At 44.7% G+C, this 17,949-nt stretch overlaps 2 protein-coding genes across 5 annotated transcripts in view; both read right to left on the bottom strand.

Annotated features, from left to right (window-relative positions):
* LOC127692358 (glutathione S-transferase alpha-5) overlaps nucleotides 1-17,949 on the bottom strand; it is a 65,667-nt gene that overhangs the window by 40,440 nt on the left and 7,278 nt on the right. The gene's annotated exons all lie outside the window — the stretch shown is intronic.
* Nucleotides 1,980-12,827, bottom strand: Tmem14a (transmembrane protein 14A). Of its 4 annotated transcripts, none has more exons than XM_052192622.1 (5): nucleotides 12,542-12,827; nucleotides 8,619-8,704; nucleotides 4,499-4,600; nucleotides 3,856-3,943; nucleotides 1,980-2,559 (listed from the first exon to the last, which is right to left on the bottom strand). In XM_052192622.1, the coding sequence occupies exons 2-5, from the start codon at nucleotides 8,686-8,688 to the stop codon at nucleotides 2,520-2,522; spliced, it is 300 nt and encodes a 99-aa protein (XP_052048582.1). In that variant the 5' UTR covers nucleotides 8,689-8,704; nucleotides 12,542-12,827; the 3' UTR covers nucleotides 1,980-2,519. The 4 variants fall into 4 exon arrangements, with proteins under 4 accessions (XP_052048582.1, XP_052048581.1, XP_052048584.1 ...); XM_052192621.1 differs by lacking the exon at nucleotides 12,542-12,827 and adding an exon at nucleotides 12,392-12,518; XM_052192624.1 differs by lacking the exon at nucleotides 12,542-12,827 and adding an exon at nucleotides 12,272-12,338.

Raw genomic sequence — 17,949 nt, 5'->3', positions numbered from 1 at the left:
AGAGCTATAGGTTTTTTTTTTTTTTTAATGAATATCCAATTTCTTTCTTATCAATTGGCTTCATTCTTTGACAATACATCCCTGTCACCTCCTCCTCCTCTCCTCAGCCCCTCCTCCCTACAAGTCCATGTCCACACTCACAGTGTTTGCTTTTGTTTTGTTTTGTGATCCACCGATTTTTAACCAGCAGTGTGGCCATGGAGTTAGAGCTGTCCATTGGAACCTGATATGTTCACCTTTATAGGTTTCATACACAACTGAGGACAAACACTGCCCCCTCCCCAGTGTTTCCGTTCCTAACAACTGAGGCCCCCCCAACCCAAGCTTGGCTGTTGACAGACCCAGTTTTATGGCTACTCAGTGCAGGAAACTGCAACTGCTTTTAGATCATGCTTGCAAATGCATGTTTTTCCTCTCATAAAATATATTTTGACATAAGCAGAAGGAATCTCTAAAATCAAAAACGTATGACCATGTTTTAAGAATCTACATTTTTAAATGTGGAACGCCATGGTTTAGTGTTTTGTAAGAGGGCTTGGGGAAGTATGTTAGTAAAGAAATAACAGATGTGTAAGGAAATAAACTGCTAGAAAACTATTGATACGCTTGAAGAGCCAAATCCCTGTTCAAAATGAAACACACTGCCAAGAGTGAGTCCAGAAAATCAAAGCAGGAGTCCTCTGCATTCTGTACAGTGCTAGAATAAACTCACATAGAATAAGTGAAAGTCATAAATTCATCACATTTATTTGTGGGTGTGTGCACATGAGCATGTTCATGCATGTGTGTGTGTGTGTGTGTGTGTGTGTGTATGAGAGAGAGAGAGAGAGAGAGAGAGAGAGAGAGAGAGAGAGAGAGAGAGAGAGAGATTGTGTATACCTGTTGCTATGGCATAAGTGTGGAGATCAGAAAACAACTGTCCTCACACCCTGTAGTCTCCAGGGATTGAAGTCAGGTCATCAGGTTTGCAGCAAGCAACCTCGCCTGCTGAACCATCTTGCTCACCCTCAAAGGTTAAAAAAAAAAAAAAACAAAAACAAAAACCTCAACAATAACAAGCACACACATACACACACACACACACACCATGATCACTCACGTTCACTGCCTTTTGGTAAAAGTCCAGGATGCAGCGTAGCTCCCAACAGCATCTAAAAGTCTCCATCACTAGGGCATCTTCCAGATGCAGCAAGTGTTCCTACAACCAATCACACAACTCACCCTGTTTTCAGTGTCAATCACAGTGTGAACAGAAGTCACTGCTAACCTTGCCTGTTGCCAAGGAAGCAAACCACCTGCCATTTTAAGCCTGGCTGCTGGAGCCATGTGCTTGGCATTGCTGTAGTCAGGGGGATTTGTCTGTCCTTTTAAAACGGGGGGGGGGGGGGGGGGGAGGGGGAGGGGGGGTGTCATTGAAAGCACATAAAGAAGTCTGCATGGTTTCCTATTGGTTAGCTAATGGGTTTGCTTGCTCCCTCCCTCTGTTCCTGTGACTGAAAGGTCAGCATCCTGCTTGCACTTACAAGTAGGGTAAGTCCTCCTGCCGACCAGGCCAGCAGCTGGGGCTCCGCACCCTTTCCATGTCAGCAAAGTCTGAAGGACTGAAACCGTGAGCCAGGTGCCCAGGAGGGTAAGCTATCCATTAGCTCCCTCCCCCCCCCCCTTGGGATGAGAAACTGAGTCCCCAAGAGAGGGACAGGTTTCCCAGAGATCATAGCAGACATTGAGAATAGCCAGGGATCTCCAGATGGTCCGTCTGGTCCTTAAACTGCCCTGGACATTACAAATTATAACTGGTCTTCAAATGGTGTGGTGATCTTACCGGGGCTTGGGAGACAGGGAGATGCTCCTGAGAAGTGTGGAGATCTGGTGTGGACAGCCCTCCCTTGATCCTTTCCACTAATGATGAACATGTTAAAGGTAAAGTGATTGAGTGATCGGGTTTCTAGCAAAGACACAGAAATGAATATGTAGGCTTAGAATAAGATGCATTTTATTTGACCACTGAGTACATTGTGTCAGGACAATGACAGGCTGAGAATAGAATTCATTCTATGTAGACCTGCCCCACCTCCAACCATACAAATACAGCCCCTAATGGACAAAGTGACACACAATTCATTGACACGCCCCGTGGTCCACTCCGGGAATCCCATGGTCTGACAGCTTACAGTTAATTTATTTAACTTATTTTCATCATAGTCTTTGGGATTGTCAAAAGCAGAAAATAGCAAGCCCCCAATTTCCAGAGATGAAAAGAGAGAAAGCAAATGATCATGGAACAATTCACCAAAGAACAGGATTAGCAAATAGAACCATCTAAAATGTGTGCATTAAATAAAAAAGCATTGGGGTGGTACAAATAAACATTGTCAATTATTTTTAAATATTAGGGTGACATTATTTTCATTTCAACATAAGACGTTTCGCATGTATTTAAGACGATCACTTCAATGCAGGAGCCTCCTGTGCCAGGCACAGCAGCATGATGGGAGTTTGGCTCTCGGCTTCTCCAGATGCTAAAGCAGCAGCAGGACAAGTCTCAGGATCATCATGAGGCTGAGTTAAAAGAAGAGGAAGAAAGAGGGACAGTCACTGTGATGGGCAGGAATGCTGTGGACTGCCCTATCATGTCCCTGTGCTGTGGGTGCTGAGGGCTCTGTCACAGCCCTCCTCAGAGGAAGGGGGAACTCGGTATTCCTGTGTTCCACCTTCCCAGATGCAACTTGAAAATATTCCCTGAACAGATGAGAGAAACCAAACCTGCTGTTCAGGTTTGAAAGGCTCAGATATGGGCTTAAGGGAGAGGGGTCAGGGAGAAATGTGAACTTCTAAAAGCTACTGAATGGAGAGGAGCAACTGGGAAGAACTAGTCAAGGGTGCTGGAGAGCTGGCTCAGCAGTGAGGAGCACTTGCTGCTCTTCCAGAGGCCCTGGAAGAGGATCGGTTCCTGCATCTATGGACACACACTAATCACCGGTCAAATAAACAAACAAATGATATGAATATACTGGATCATAGTAAGATAAATTTATGGTAATTTATTTTTAAAAAAATTATCTCCCTTCAAAATTCAATGACTTGGACTGTCACTGCCCAACTCTCTAAAAGGGCCCTAAACAAATTTACTGCTACAAGTGGGTGAATCAACTGAAGGAGACTTAAGTCTTTATTCTGATAAAGATAAATATGTACATCTGATTGAATTCTAGAAAGCGCATTAGAGAGGAATTTGTCACAGCAGACTCACTGAATCCATTGTGGCTTAAGTCTGTTATGCTAATACTTATCATAATAATTATTTGACTTTTTGAATGATAATTATTCCATTGTGTGCATGTATATGTATGTGTGTATCTGTATACACATATGTGTACAAGTGTGGGTGCCTGTAGAGTTCAGAAGACCTTGCCAGATCCCCTGGACCTGAAGGTACGGGTGGTTGTGTTGTGAACCACCTGATATGAGTCCTGGGTCCTCATCCAGTTCCTATTGGAAAGTAGCAAGAACTCTAGTGACTTCTGAGCCACTTCTCTAGCAAGAAAATTAATTCCTTTAAAAAAACATTTAGATACTTTTATTTATGTAATAATGTTTTGCCTGTGTGCTTATATGTGTATATATGGAGGAAGAGAGCGTTGGATCCCTGGAACTGGAGTTACAGATGGCCACCAGCCAAGCCTGGGTCTCTGCAAGAGTAGTAAATGAGCCTTATTCCTGGACCCATGAAAACTAATTCTTCACAAAAATTGCCGGAGCTTTGACAAGACTGGGCATAGTCAGGGTGGCACTACCGTGGACTGTCACCACTCGGAAATGCTGGCCCAGGAAAGCATAGATCAGAATGGCTCTTACCTTAACCCTGCAACCAAACCTGCAGGCATTACTTTCTTGGACCTCTTAAATCTCACACCCATTATGGTGGCCAGTAAGAAAGCTGTAACTGAAACCCAGATACCATGAATTAGAATTTCATACGTTATCAATGCTTGCTAGTCAAGAGACTAAAAACCAAGTACCTTGGGAGCTGGGTGGAGTTAACCCATAGGCATGCTCTTACTAAAGGCAGGAGAACAGAAGGTAGAAGGAAGAGAGCTTTGCTCTCTTAGACAGTCTTAAAGCATAGCTGTACATAAAAGCTCTCTGTGCCCTGAACATGATGATGGTATAGGGCTATAAAGGTATTTTCACAGCAACTTAAAAACCATATTAAATGTACACCTAGGAAAGCTAAAAGAAAATCCGGTCATAATCCTAGTGCCTTTTCTGATTTAGTTTCCTGTAACATGCGTTATAAAAACGTGAGGTAGAGGAAGGCAGTGAGTACTATTATTTCTTACCAGTTCTATCTAGAAAGGAACAAGAGGTATTTTCACTCTTGACACGGACTCATAGACACTTAACTTCGACAGTTCATTTTCTAGTAAGCCTGGTATAATGCACGAAGGGAACAACTCCCAGGTTGATCTTCTATATCTGGAGACAAGATTTCACTTACACAATGACACTTTGACATCCCGTCTGTCATTAGAGACACGGTAGGCTCCGTAGCCAGCCAAAAGTCCAGCAGAAAGACCAGCAATCAGAGACGGAACTCCACCTGTGGGAGGAGGGGGAAGGAGAGGGAGAGCAGGTGGGGAGGGGAGGGGGAAGCGGTAGAAGAGGGAGATTTTACATGAGCTAGAAAGATGACTTAGCAGTTAAGAATGAGTACAGCTCTTCCGTGGCCTTCTTGGGTACTTGCAGTGATGTGTTCATACCCACACATATACACAACTAAAAATAATGAAAATAAATCTTTTTTAAAACAAAGGGGGAAAGTGCTATAGCCAGGTGTGGTGGCCCACACCTTTAGTCCCAGCACTCAGGAGGCAGAAGCGGGTGGATGTCTGTGAATGTGAGGTCAGCCTGGCCTACAGAGTGAATTCCCAGACAGCCAGGACTTTATAAAGAGACCCTGCTTCAAAAATAAAAACAAAACAAAGCAAAACAAAATAAACAAACAAAAAATGAGGGGGAGAGAGAGAGAAAGAGAAAGACAGAGAGAGAACTGAAAATGAAGGGATTCATTCCATCATTTTACTATGTCTAATGTATGCATTTTCTTACTTGGGCATTATAAGGGGTGAAGGAAAAGTACACTGACCTCTTTCCAGGTAATTTCATACAAAACACTAAATGCAAGTTAAAGGAGCGTGAACACCTCAGATGCTCCTCCTCTTCGGCCATACTCCTCCATCTCCTCAGTACCATCTTTTTACTAGAGGGTTGTGATGCTAGGAAATGAGTCTCATAAGGATTTCAATTATCTTTTAGCCTCAAGATATCAGTATTTAAAAGCAAAAAAGAGTGCACTGAGAGAGGAGAAGACACAGGCAGCCTGTGTCGAGTCAAGCCTCCGAACTCAGGGCACCATGACAGATGCTAAGAACTTCCTGTGCTTTGGACGACGAAACATGCTGGAGACACTTTGAACAATATGTTTGTAATCCTTGCTTTAGAGAAATCAACTAATTTAAAGTCTTTTAGATTAGAATTCCTGGGTAGTATATATTGGATATTAGCCCTCTCTTGGATTTAGAGTTGGTGAAGATCCTTTCCCAATTTATTGGTGGCCGTTTTGTCCTTTTGACAGTGTCCTTTGCCTTACAGAAACTTTGTAATTTTATGAGGTCCCATTTGTCAATTCTTGATCTTAGAGTGTAAGCTATTGGTGTTCTGTTCAGGAACTTTTCCCCTGTACCCATGTCAAGGGTCTTCCCCAGTTTCTTTTCTATTAGTTTCAGTGTTTTATGTGGAGGTCCTTGATCCATTTGGAGTTGAGCTTAGTGCAAGGAGATAAGAATGGATCAATTCACATTCTTCTGCATGCTGACCTCCAGTTGAACCAGCACCATTTGTTGAAAAGGCTATCTTTTTTCCACTGGATGTTTTCAGCTTCTTTGTCAAAGATCAAGTGGCCATAAGTGTGTGGGTTCATTTCTGGGTCTTCAATCCAATTCCATTGATTCACTTGCCTGTCACTATTCCAATACCATGCAGTTTTTAACACTATTGCTCTGTAGTAATGTTTGAGGTCTGGAATACTGATTTTCCCAGAGAACCAAATAACCCTATTAAAAATGGGGTACAGAGCTAAACAAAGAATTTTCACCTGAAGAAATTCAGATGGCAGAGAAGCACCTTAAGAAATGTTCAACGTCATTAATCATTAGGGAAATGCAAATCAAAATAACCCTGAGATTTCACCTAACACCAGTCAGAATGTCTAAGGTTAAAAACTCAGGAGACTTCAGGTATTGGAGAGGATGTGGAGAAAGAGGAACACTCCTCCACTGCAGGTGGAATTGCAAGATGGTACAATCACTATGGAAATCAGTCTTGTGGTTCCTCAGAAAACTGGACATGACATTTCCGGAGGACCCTGCTATACCTCTCCTGGGCATATACCCAGAGGATTCCCCAACATGCAATAAGAACACATGCTCCACTATGTTCATAGCAGCCTTATTTATAATAGCCAGAAGCTGGAAAGAGCCCAGAAGTCCCTCAATGGAGGAATGGATACAGAAAATGTAGTATATTTACACAATGGAATACTACTCAGTCATTAAAAACAATGAATTCATGAAATTCTTCGGCAAGTGGTTGGAACTGGAAAATATCATTCTAAGTGAGGTAACCCAATCACAAAAGAATACACATGGAATGCAATCACTGATAAGTGGATATTAATTAGCCCAGAAACTCTGAATTCTCAGGACACAATTAACATATCAAATGATTCCCATGAAGAAGGAAGGAGAAGGCCCTGGTTTTGAAAAGACTTGACCCAGCACTGTAGGGGAATACCAGGATAGAGAAATGGGAAGGGGGTTGGATGGAGGGAAGAGGGCTTATGAGACTGATGGGGAGGGGGGAACCGGGAAAGGGGAAAGCATTCGGAATGTAAACAAAGAATATAGAAAAATTAAAAATAAAAAAAAAAATTCCTGGGTGGGAGGTAAAAGTATCTCTATATTTTAAACGCCCATAGGGAATTTGGCTATATAGTTGGGCTCACAATCTGTGGCCAATCTGTGCATGCATGTAGGCATAGAGAAATAGATATAGTGTAACAAGGCCCAAAACTTTAGTAGGCCCCAAAGACCTTAACACAAACAAGGAAGGATTCTATCACATCCAACAGCATTCCAGCAACCCCTTCCCCATACTATCAGGGGAGACAAAAAAACAAAAACAAAACAAAACAAAAAAATTAGACAATAATCCAACCAATCAGAAAATAGACATGAATTTATTATTGGGATAGGTGTGACGTTGTATAGTTTTAATCTATTAGGATAGGTGATGCTGTATAGTTTTAACTTATAGTTGTATAGTTGTATAGTATACCAGCACTCAAGAAACAGAGCCAAAAAGATCTCTGTGAGTTTGAGGCCAGCCTGGTCTACAGGGTGAGCTCTAGGATAACCAGGACTATAAAAAGAGACCCAATTAAACTCCACCACACATCAAATGGACTTATAGAGATATTCAGAATATCCTAACCTCCATATGCAAAATATACTATATGCAAAATTGCCTATAGTGACATCTCTAAATGCCACAGTGACATCTCTAAAATACTCCACAAGCAAACTACTCTTGCCTATAAGTAATTTTTTAAGTGCTTTTAATTTTTAAGCTAGGTGTGGTGCCACACACCTTTAATCCCAGCACTCAGGAGGCAGAGGCTCAGATATCTCTGTGAGTTCAAGGTTAGTCTACTCTACATAGTGAGTTCTAGGACAGCTTGGACTATATAGTGAGACCCATTCTAAAAGCGAACAAAATTAATTATAAAAAGGAATCTGCCTGTAATCTATAGCTATAGAAGTGTAACTATGAAGTTCAGAAAATTCTAAACATTTAAAACTATAAAAACTAAGTGATTACTTCATATCCTTATTAATTATTTTTGTGGGATTAGGAAATTATGACTTGTCCCATAAAAGCTGAGTGATCCAGTCTTATTTTCCCGCATAAAGAGATATGCAATCAATTATTATAAAACAGTAATATTACTAATAACTATATTAAGAAATAGAACATTGTCAGGAGCAGAAAAGACTCTAACTTCCCATTCTTCTTCATTTATAATTAAATATCCTTAAATAACATGTTTTATCTTTGTATAAATGGGAGTAGGGATTGAGTTGCCTTGAAGACAGTCAACTCATCACACAATTCATAATTGCTGGTGAAATTCGTTTTATGAAAGCCCAGAAGGCCAGGCTGGGATGCTCTGCTATGATTGGCCCCGCAGACCTTCTCTCTGGGAATCTCTCCCAAGGCATGCTGGTTTTCAGCCACCTCTAAAACATCTTTCCCTTCCTGTCCTGCTCACAGGACATCCCAGCTCAGGAGATCCCAGGCCAGCCCCCAACTCTACATTCAGTTCCTTTGATGAATTTGTGCAGGACGTGGTGATGCCTGCCTATATTCCCAGCACTTGGGAGAGCAGTAGTGAGCTCTAGGCTATCCTGAGCTACAGGAGACACTGTTTCAGGAAGGAAGGGAGAGCGGGAAGAAGGGAAGGAGAAAGGGAGGAAGGGAAGGAGGACGTTTTGGCTTACCTCTTCGCTTATATCCCAAAACACTTCCAATTGTCACAAGGGCTGCATACCCAAAACCAACCAGGTCCATTGGTAAGGACACAATTCTAAAGAAAAAACAAGGGGTGTATTATCTGATGTTTTGAAGAACAAATGTGTATACCAATGGTAGTTATCCCACAAGTCTATGGGATTTCTTTGGCCCACTGAAGAAAGGAGGTTCAACCTTTACCTCTTGTGTCATTCAGACACTATCTCCCATCTCATCCCTCCAAATACACGTGTTGGGACTGGGGGCAGGGCACATCACTTAATTGTGTTCCGTGTCTTCAAGACCTGGTATGCCCTTAGCTGCTTAGTTTCCAAATAAGACTTCTGCTCTGGTCCCGCAGACTAGACTTTACAACTCATACTCGCTTCTAGTCTGCAAAGCCCCCCTTCCCTCAACCCAGGAGACTCAGCTCACACCTGTGCCCATGGTCCTCTGCACCCACCTCCTCAGCCTCTGCTCTCAATCACGTCTTCATCAACTCTTTGGACTTTGTCTTCCCAGGGCGCGTGTGTGTAACTGTGGGCTTTCCCACCCGTGCACAAGTTCCCCTGAAATGACTCTGAGACTTGAGTATAGTTCTGAATAAATGCTTAGGCCATAAGCTAGGGCCTGTTCTCCAACTAATTATCCATTTGTTATATTTTAAGTTCTGTCACGTGCACAACTGGTTCCCTGGTGCTCAGTTTCATGTAACCGTCTTCCTTTTCATGTACCCTTCTTCCTCTGTGTCCCAGTGAATCTTCTACACATGACCTTCAATGCCAGAATTCCCCCCTCTCTCTCCTGGATGCCCCACCTTCTAATCCTACCTCAGCTCATTGGCCATTCAGTTTTTGATTGACAGGTGAATGCTTTTACACAGCACACAAGAGATTATCTCTACCTGTGCAATAACTGAGGGTTTAACCCAGGTATTGCACATGTAAGACAGGAGCTCTACTACTGAGCTATCCCTGGCACTCCAGGGCACTGTTTTAATTTTTTCACTGTTTCTCCTTTAGATTAACAGACTCAGGAGACTGACTCAGGATAAGGCAGGTGTTAAGCTGATCTCACAGTCTATGGTAGTTCATGTCTATAATCTCAGCACAGAGGAGGCTTTCCAGGAGTTCAAGGCCAACTTCACTACATACTGAGTTCCTTGCCAGTCAAGATGCAGAGTAATACAGACAAACACCAAAAACAGAGATGGGGGGGGGGGAGTGGGAGGTAGGAGGGGGAGGGGGAAGGGGAAGGGGGGCGTAGAGAATGTTACAGAAAGGGAGGCAACAGTGAAAGATTCTATACTTTTGCAGGAAAAACTAACCCATTACATTTCATATGTGGCGAAGAAGTGGCACCAAGTGGTATAAGGTGTAGGAAAGACCTGAGAACTGAGGTATCTGTGGAAAGAGGTGAACAGGCAGTGTAAGTGCTGTGCTTGGGATCTCCATGAAGGGTTAGGGTTCCTCTGCTGGGTCACCCACACCTTGTGACCACAGTGCACCGTCCTCCTGTAACTCACTCTCTCCTTCCCTATGAGCTTCTCACAGGGAACCCCATGTACTTCGATGTAGAAAGAAGTCACACTATAAACCCTGGCCTTCCTCATACCAAGGCTCACTAGCTGGGTCAAACCAGGTGCATGCTTCAACTGCTCTGTGGTTTGGTTTCTCACTTTCACAAAAGGGAATTAGAAATGTTGAGCTCACATGGTTACTTCTAAAATGAATTAGAGTACCAGGAAAGTGGCCGGTATATACGGAGCGTTCAGGAAACATTAGTGGCCTAGACACAGAAAGACAAATCCCATGTAGCCTCACTTATTCTATGTGCCAATTCAAAGTAAAAGTACACTTTAAAACAAATGTTAGCTGTGTAGTGGTAATATTCTTTCATGGTTACTCCTACTTTAAAAAGCAATTACTGTTTCAGCACACCATGAAGACAACTGATGTGGAGTCAATCTGTCATCTGGACAGTGAATGAAACATATTTAAACCTCTTTCCCCTCAACAAGTATTTACTGAGCATTATCTTTGTCCAAGGCAGCAGGAAGCAGTTTCGGGAAGGTTGTAGACCCAGGCTTGTCTACAGTACAACAGGCAGGGAGCAGCAGATGGGGAAGAGCCCCAAGAGGACAGACATCTTCTGTTGGACCCTGGAGTCTAAGGACGGATGTCCAGGGGAGGCAGGTATTGATTAAAGAAAATGACACATTTTAAAACCTGAAACACACGTGGACTGTGCAAAGAGTGTCTGTTCAGAAATACCTCCTGCTTTCACATCAGCCTGTAGAGGAGTCTGTGGTTCTTGCCCCAAGGTCAGTGAAGGGTTAAGTGAGCAAGCCTTATGGTCTGCCTTCATGTTTCCCAGCTGTGGTAGTGGAACATGATCAGGAAAGACAGGGACATGAATCAGAAGCTGATTGCAGTGAAGCTATTGGCTGAGGAGAGTTCCCAGCCCTGAGAAAGAACAGGAAGGGAGCCTGCAGGAGTCTGAGAGTCAGCCCTGAGAGTCCACAGCCTAGAGGTGGGCGGGGCTGGCAGGTTACAAGCAGGGCTCCCCACTGGTCTCTGCCTTGGACCTCTAGGAGATTCAGGGCTGGGGAGTCTGGATGATTTTCGCTTAGTCAGAGCCCCTAGGCAGTAGTGTGTGTGAGTGTGTGTGTGTGTGTGTGTGTGTGTGAGCACACACAGGGCACATATATTTGAAAGATGAAGTAACATGTCTAACAGTCAAGAATACACACTTTTTAAAAATCCAGAGCTGGTAGCACAGATCGTTCATCATTGGATAGTATTTTGGGATCTAAGTTTTCTTCTAAGCTAACTTAAAATATGAAAAGTGAGTTCACTTTCTTGAGTCCCCTAACTGTTAGCGAGACAACAGTTAAGAACAAATTAAATCCTCTCTTAATAGGAGAGAAATCCCGTCAATTTCCTGTAAAACTGCTTGAAGTTTGTTGCCAGTTCAAATATTTTTTCTCGGCCAGCCAAGCTCATGTAGTGAACCCACACGAGTTCATCCACTGCTGACCTGCACACAGCTGCAAGCACAGTGCCCTGAGTGGGTGGCTTAAAGACATAGCCTGTGTGGAAATTATCCAGTAGCTGTGGACCCTCCCCATCCCCTACATTGTCAGGAATCCCACAATTCCTTCCTCTCCACAGAGAACCGAGTTTCCTTTTATAGAAGGATAAAATTAATACATTCCCAGCAAGTGCTCACTTGAGAAAATTTACATAGGCCAATTATCTTCCTGGCTTCCTCTGGAAAGCAAAGGACACTTGCCTTCCCCCACCCTCTTCCCCAAGCCCAGAGGTTGTAAGAACTTGAAAGGAGTGGGGGTGTGGCTAGAAAACGGAGGCATGTTCATTGCATGATCCTGCAATGTGCTAGGTGCAGTTACAGGGCTGGAAACAGTCCTGGATGCAATGCAACAAAATTATTCGCATAAAAACTGAAACCCCCTGCCCTGCCCGGTTCCAGGTCCTCCAGATTCTTCTCCACCCACTAAGAGATCTGTAAATAAACATACACAAAGCATTTTCACATTAAAAATAAAGCAATTGCCTACCTCTGAGCTAAGTGGGCATGAAAACCATTTTTTTTAAAGCAAGTCTGGTTGACCCTTACCTACCAGCACACCCAACCTCCGTGAAGGTAAAGGGTAAAAAAGATGCGATATTTAGGGCCCCCAAGATTGCAGATTCAGGAATTTACAGGATGAGCCAGGAAAGATCTGTGGGAGGGCAGATACCTCTCCTTCCTCCTTTTCCCTGGTCCTCTGAATTGTTTTCCACTGTGAATATTGCGAGACTGAAGGAGAGGGTAAGTGCTCAGCAAAGACCGGTTGATTCTCATGCCTTTGCAGGAAAAGTTTGTTTTATGGGATGGATACACAGCTCACCTGCACCCTTGAGCCCTTGCTGCAGCTGGAGAAGGCGGAAAAAGCAGCGATGCGCAAGCGCAGTCCCTCAATCAGGAAGCACAAATGCGCAGGCGCTCCCTAGATGCGACCCGCCTTAGAGTGCACAGAACTGAGTCCTCTGTTCTGGAGCAGGTTCGTGAGTTGTGGAGTTCTTGAGCCCACGTCCTTCTGTTGTCCTCGGCCTGGGAGCGGGGTGCAGCTCTGGGCCAGCGGGAGCCAAGACCCTGGGCAGTCGCCTCTCCACCCGGCTGTGATGGCCCCGGGAGCTCAGGGCTGGAGTCTGCTGCCCCCCTGCGGGCTGGGACGATGCTTGCAGCGAGAATCCTTGGTTTAGCTAGAATCCCCCTAAGTTATAAGAATTTTAGGAAGGTAAACAACACACACACAGTCTACAAATTGTTTCCACTTTCAGTGGAGATGGGGATGTTTCAGAATGTGAAGGTCTCCGGAACAAGTACACATTAATGTGGTTTCAAAGCATGAGTGCCCGTACACCTCACTGCCTAGGATAGGCCTAGTGATCCTGCTTTTACTCTGGGATCAGGGTATCCAGGTTTAGATGTCCAGGAACTATGTTACAGAACGCCACAGTTGGAAAGAATTTTGAGTCTTGCGAGGTCAGGGGAATCAGTTTCCAGAAAAGAATCTTACACTGACATGAAATTGTATCTCTTGGTAAATTCTCATGGGACTCCAGTAGGGCTCTCTAGGCTGGAAATAGTAATAGGATGAACCCGCTGCCCTCTGTTATACAACAGCAATCAAAGGTATTCAGGAAAGCTCTAGAATTCTCTGAGGTGAGGAATAATATAATTCCCTCAAAGACAAATGGACCTAATATATACATTAAACATGTGTCATTTGTTTGTTGATCCTATTCTACAAGCACACACACATACAAGTATTTGGAGAAGTAATGTGACTGCTGTTGAGAACTGGGAAATCTATACTATTCCTAGAATGTAGAGAGCCTTATTGAGGTGCCAAGACACCTGGCAGGAAGTTCCTCTTTGAGCGGGAACTCCTGTGTCAGCCATAATCCCCTCCAACTAGGGTAGAGCACTCAGACCAAGGTGAAGTCCATTGTTCTTCGAGGACCTGCAGTTTCCTGAGAAACACTAGTCACCTGCGGAGCAACTGAACTGGTTCTGCTGAGAAGCTTCCAGCCTTTGGGGGAAGGGTTTTCCTCTGCCTATATATTTGGAGTCCTCCATTAAACTTTGAGACCTTGAGCAGCAGGTGTTGTCTTGGTCTCCATCTCTTTTTGCTTCCTTCCCATACATCCCCAGCTTCCCTTCCAGGTAACCCGTTTGATGTAACTGTGGGCAGTTACACTAGAGAATTAATTAAACCCTGGCAGCAAGACACAGGGACGTGGAGTCAGTCAGTCCCATCCTGAAGGTGGCTTTCAGGTTCTCCTGGCACTCTCTCCTTCCCACATCCTGATTGTGCATCCTTGGTCCAACCCACCCCCACCGCCCACCCCTCCCCTCCACCTCCCTCCCTCCTCTCTCTCTCTCCCCCTCCCCTCTCTGTCCCTCTCCTTCCTTCTCTCTTTCCCTCCCCTCTCCTTCCCTTCCATCTCTCTCCCCCTTTCCCTTCCCTTCCCCCTCCCCTTCACCATCCCTCCCCTCCCCCTCTCCATCCCTTCCCCTCCCCTCTCTCTCCCCCTTCCCGTCTCTCTCCTCCTCCCCCTCCCAAAGAAAGACATGAAACCTTCTACCTTTGCCAGCCTGTAACACTGTCTGCCTATGACCCACAGCAACAGGGACACCATTCCATGTGGTCTCCATACCCTTGCCATCCTGGAGAAATACAGAAATAAAATACATAAGATTTCAAATGAAGCACAGTTGATAAATGTCATGAAGGGTAAATGATCTTGAGTTATGTCTGTCAGCATAATTTCAGAATTGTGTTACACACAAGAACCATCTGTAACGGGACTGCGTGTGGTCCCAGTGATAGGAGACACAAAGTAGGGTTACTGTGGGTTGATGTGTATTTCCCTAATGGAAATGGTGAGACTAAGTTAGAGATTAATGAAAACAGAAAATCCTATATTCTGCCTGACTCTCACACCTGGTTCCAATCCTTACAGCTTTTGGGAATTGCAGACCCCAGAGGAAAGCTTCTAGCTCTGTAGTAATGGGCGTTTCCAAAGGTTGAGCATAAGAAGAAATGGTGGAGGGTGGAGCAGGTCAGCAGTCCATCTGTCCAGGCCACTGACTACTCAGTCAGGACATTCTGAGTTATTCTCACTGAGTCCTAAGCCTGGTTCTCAGCAACCACTGAGAAACCCAGAGTCTCAGGTTTCCAGGTGTGCCCTGCTTTGGGGAGATGTATTTATAAAAAATAAAATCACAAGGGACTTAATTGATAGTAAAGGACAAGAAAAGCAAGCACAGTCTTGACTCTTTCCGTTCTGATCCACATGGCTGCTTCTTACTTCAGGAGAAGACGTGTTGAAGGAGCATGTGTGTATACAGAATATTAATGTTTACTTAATTTTTGAGACAGAATCTCACTTTGTAATCCAGACTGCCCTGGAATTCACTACGTAGCCCAGGCTGGCCTCAAAGCCATAGTAATCCTTTCTGCCTCTGTTTTCCAATGACTGAATTATAGATGTGAACCAAAATAGCTTGTTTTAAAAGCAACACATACCACTGTGCTAATACTGTAAATACTATTAATGTACATGTACACAACAAAGAGGCTATAGAGGAAAAATACCAATATTATAGGATGAATTAACAACTCTTTCCTCTAGTCAGATATATGCATATCCAGTTTTTTAAGTTACATATTTTCATGATACAAAACAATAATACTTCTAACAACTGTCTGTAGCCCTACCTTTATTTTCACATATGAGGCCTTAAAAGTGAACACAGTCAAAGGAAGAATTCATTCTGCTCCCCTCAAGGTGGTATTAGTCCTGGGTCAGTACAGTGCGCTGGCATCAAGCTATCTATCCTGTCTAGCAAAGCTGTTGATCTAGAAGACTCATGACTTCCCTCTGAGTAACAGCAAGGTTTAGATTCCATTTTCCCCATGAGGCCACCTATATTGTATCAGTGAGCTTGTCTGACAGACCGGCTGTGTGTCAGCCAGGCCCTATCCACCAATGAGCTTATCACAGAGGCTTTTTACTTCTCCAGAGCCCTTCACTGTGAAGCTCTTCCAAAGCCCACCAGATGTCACCTCCCACCATCACTTAGGGTCCTCAGTGACTACTTCTGCTGAGTGGGCCTTACTTTTGAGTTGGAAACAGAACAGTCTGAAGGTTTTATATCTAGCTACGACTTCTTGGGGTGTCAGGCTTAAATATACACAATGATCTTGCAGGTGTGGTGCCTGGACCTGTGTGAGCACCACGTGAGAGAGTGTTAGAAGAGCAGGTTCTCAGCCCTACTCCACAGCCAGGAACTCTGGAACCCTGGAGGCAGGGCTCGGTGCTCATGTCCCCAGCAGCGCTAGTGCAGGAAGCTTGGGAGTCCGTGCTACACTTGACACAACACACACATTTCAGGACTCTTCTTCCCTTGTTACTTCTAAGACGTGGTTCAGTCTCTAAACTGTGAGCCCCAGTCTTATAAGAAAATGACATCCAGACTTCCAGTGTGTCACAGCACAGACTAAAGACTCTCATTACCAAGGAGAGGAATGGGGCTGGACAGTAAGGAGAGACTGGACCAAAGCCACACTGAAAGCCAGCAGGTGAAACACCAATCCTGGCATCTCCATGTCTGGCACATGGAGCTTGTGGTGGCATCATCTGGGCTCCAATGAGCTTTGGCAGCCTTGGCTTGTCAGCTCTTGCCGCCCACAGTACATGTGACCTCTCTCTTGGACCAGCTTCGCCCTGTGCCTGGCAGTTCCCGCACCTCCAGGGCTCGCTCATCTTCACAGTTCATTCAGTTACCTCCAGAAACTTTTGCAGAGAATATGACCCAGTCACTCATGGCCTTTCTGATGACAGGGAGAGGGAATGAAAGTTCGTAAGACAGCATCACAATCTGGACTCAAGCCTTCAGGGTTATGTAAGAAGTCTTCAGTCTCTTCTACAGATTGCGGGGCGGGGCGTGTTTGGGGCGTAGATGAAGAGATGTGGAGGAGAGCACTAAGGAGAGGAGAGCTGTGTTCGCTCTTCCGACGTGTTCCTCATGAGGCATAAACCCGTGAGACCCGCAGTTGTGAACCCCCCAGATCTCCTGGTTCTGTGGAAGCCTCCCTGCCCTTCCTCCGTGGAACTGGTGCCACGTTTCACAAATGACTTTCACATGTGCGTCATCTCGACCCAACAACCACAGAATAAATGGCTTCCGCTCAAGCTGCGCGCTCCACCACCCCTAGTGCTGGGACAGCTCTAAGTGGGGACCTTCTAACTGCAATGGCAGTTGTGGAACCTGCGATGGGAAGCCAAGACACAGAGACAATGCTCTTCTTCCCTCATCAGAGTCCATTGGAAATCCAGAGCTGTCGTGTTTGTTGCCCCTTAAGTCACAGTAAATCATTTACCTATGAGGGACAGCAGGGAGACTTACAACTCAGCTCTTGAAAGTCAGCTGGGAAGCTCCACACTGCCTCCCTCTTCCTTTCCCTACCACATCTTTTCCTTCCTGGTCAAGATAGTGTTTGTATCCCTCGCTCTTCCAGCAGGGGGCGCCATCAGGCACCGGCAGGGCACATGGGTTGGCCACCACCTCCAATTGTGTAAGTTGAGATCCATGACTTTTGGTCAATGCCTGATGATAGAGTTAAAAATAGAAACAACAGAAGTAAGAACAGTTGTGTCTGTCTGTCTGCCAGTCACAATCATGTGTGATCAGAATCACCATGGCCACAGCAATGCCTGTTAAAGGGCTGTGTCCCTCACACCTACTGTTTGATATTAAAGGAGGTGGCCATCTGTAGCCCATGCAGGAGCAGCACCCTTCAAGGCCATACTGCTCTTCCGTGGGAAGTGCCAGCATTTCCTCACTGGGTTTGATTTATTCCTGAAAATTGATAGCCATTGCAAGGTTGTTGAGTATACAGCAGCCTTAACAGTAATTAGATTCTAACATTATATCCGTATAGAGGTCAAGCAACTACCAGAGACAGAACTGGGATTCTGAACCATGCTGATGCCCAGTGTGTTGTGACAAGCCTTTAACCACAGGACTTGGGGCCAGAGGCAGGCAAATTTCCATGAATCAAATGTCAGCTTAATCTACGTATCACGGACAACCGGAACCACATATTGAGATCTTGTGCCAACCAGCAAGCAAGCAAGCAAACAATCTGCACACTGCCTCCAAAAATCCACAAGCCAACCCATGCCATCGGCCTTGATCCTGTGTCATCGCCCTTGTTACTGTGAAGTCTTCGATACTGTGAGG

This window comes from Apodemus sylvaticus, chromosome 9 (assembly GCF_947179515.1).
Source record: "Apodemus sylvaticus chromosome 9, mApoSyl1.1, whole genome shotgun sequence".
Lineage (NCBI taxonomy): Eukaryota > Metazoa > Chordata > Mammalia > Rodentia > Muridae > Apodemus > Apodemus sylvaticus.
Note: the sequence above shows the minus strand (reverse complement) of the source record. Positions and strands in the feature narration are given on the sequence as shown.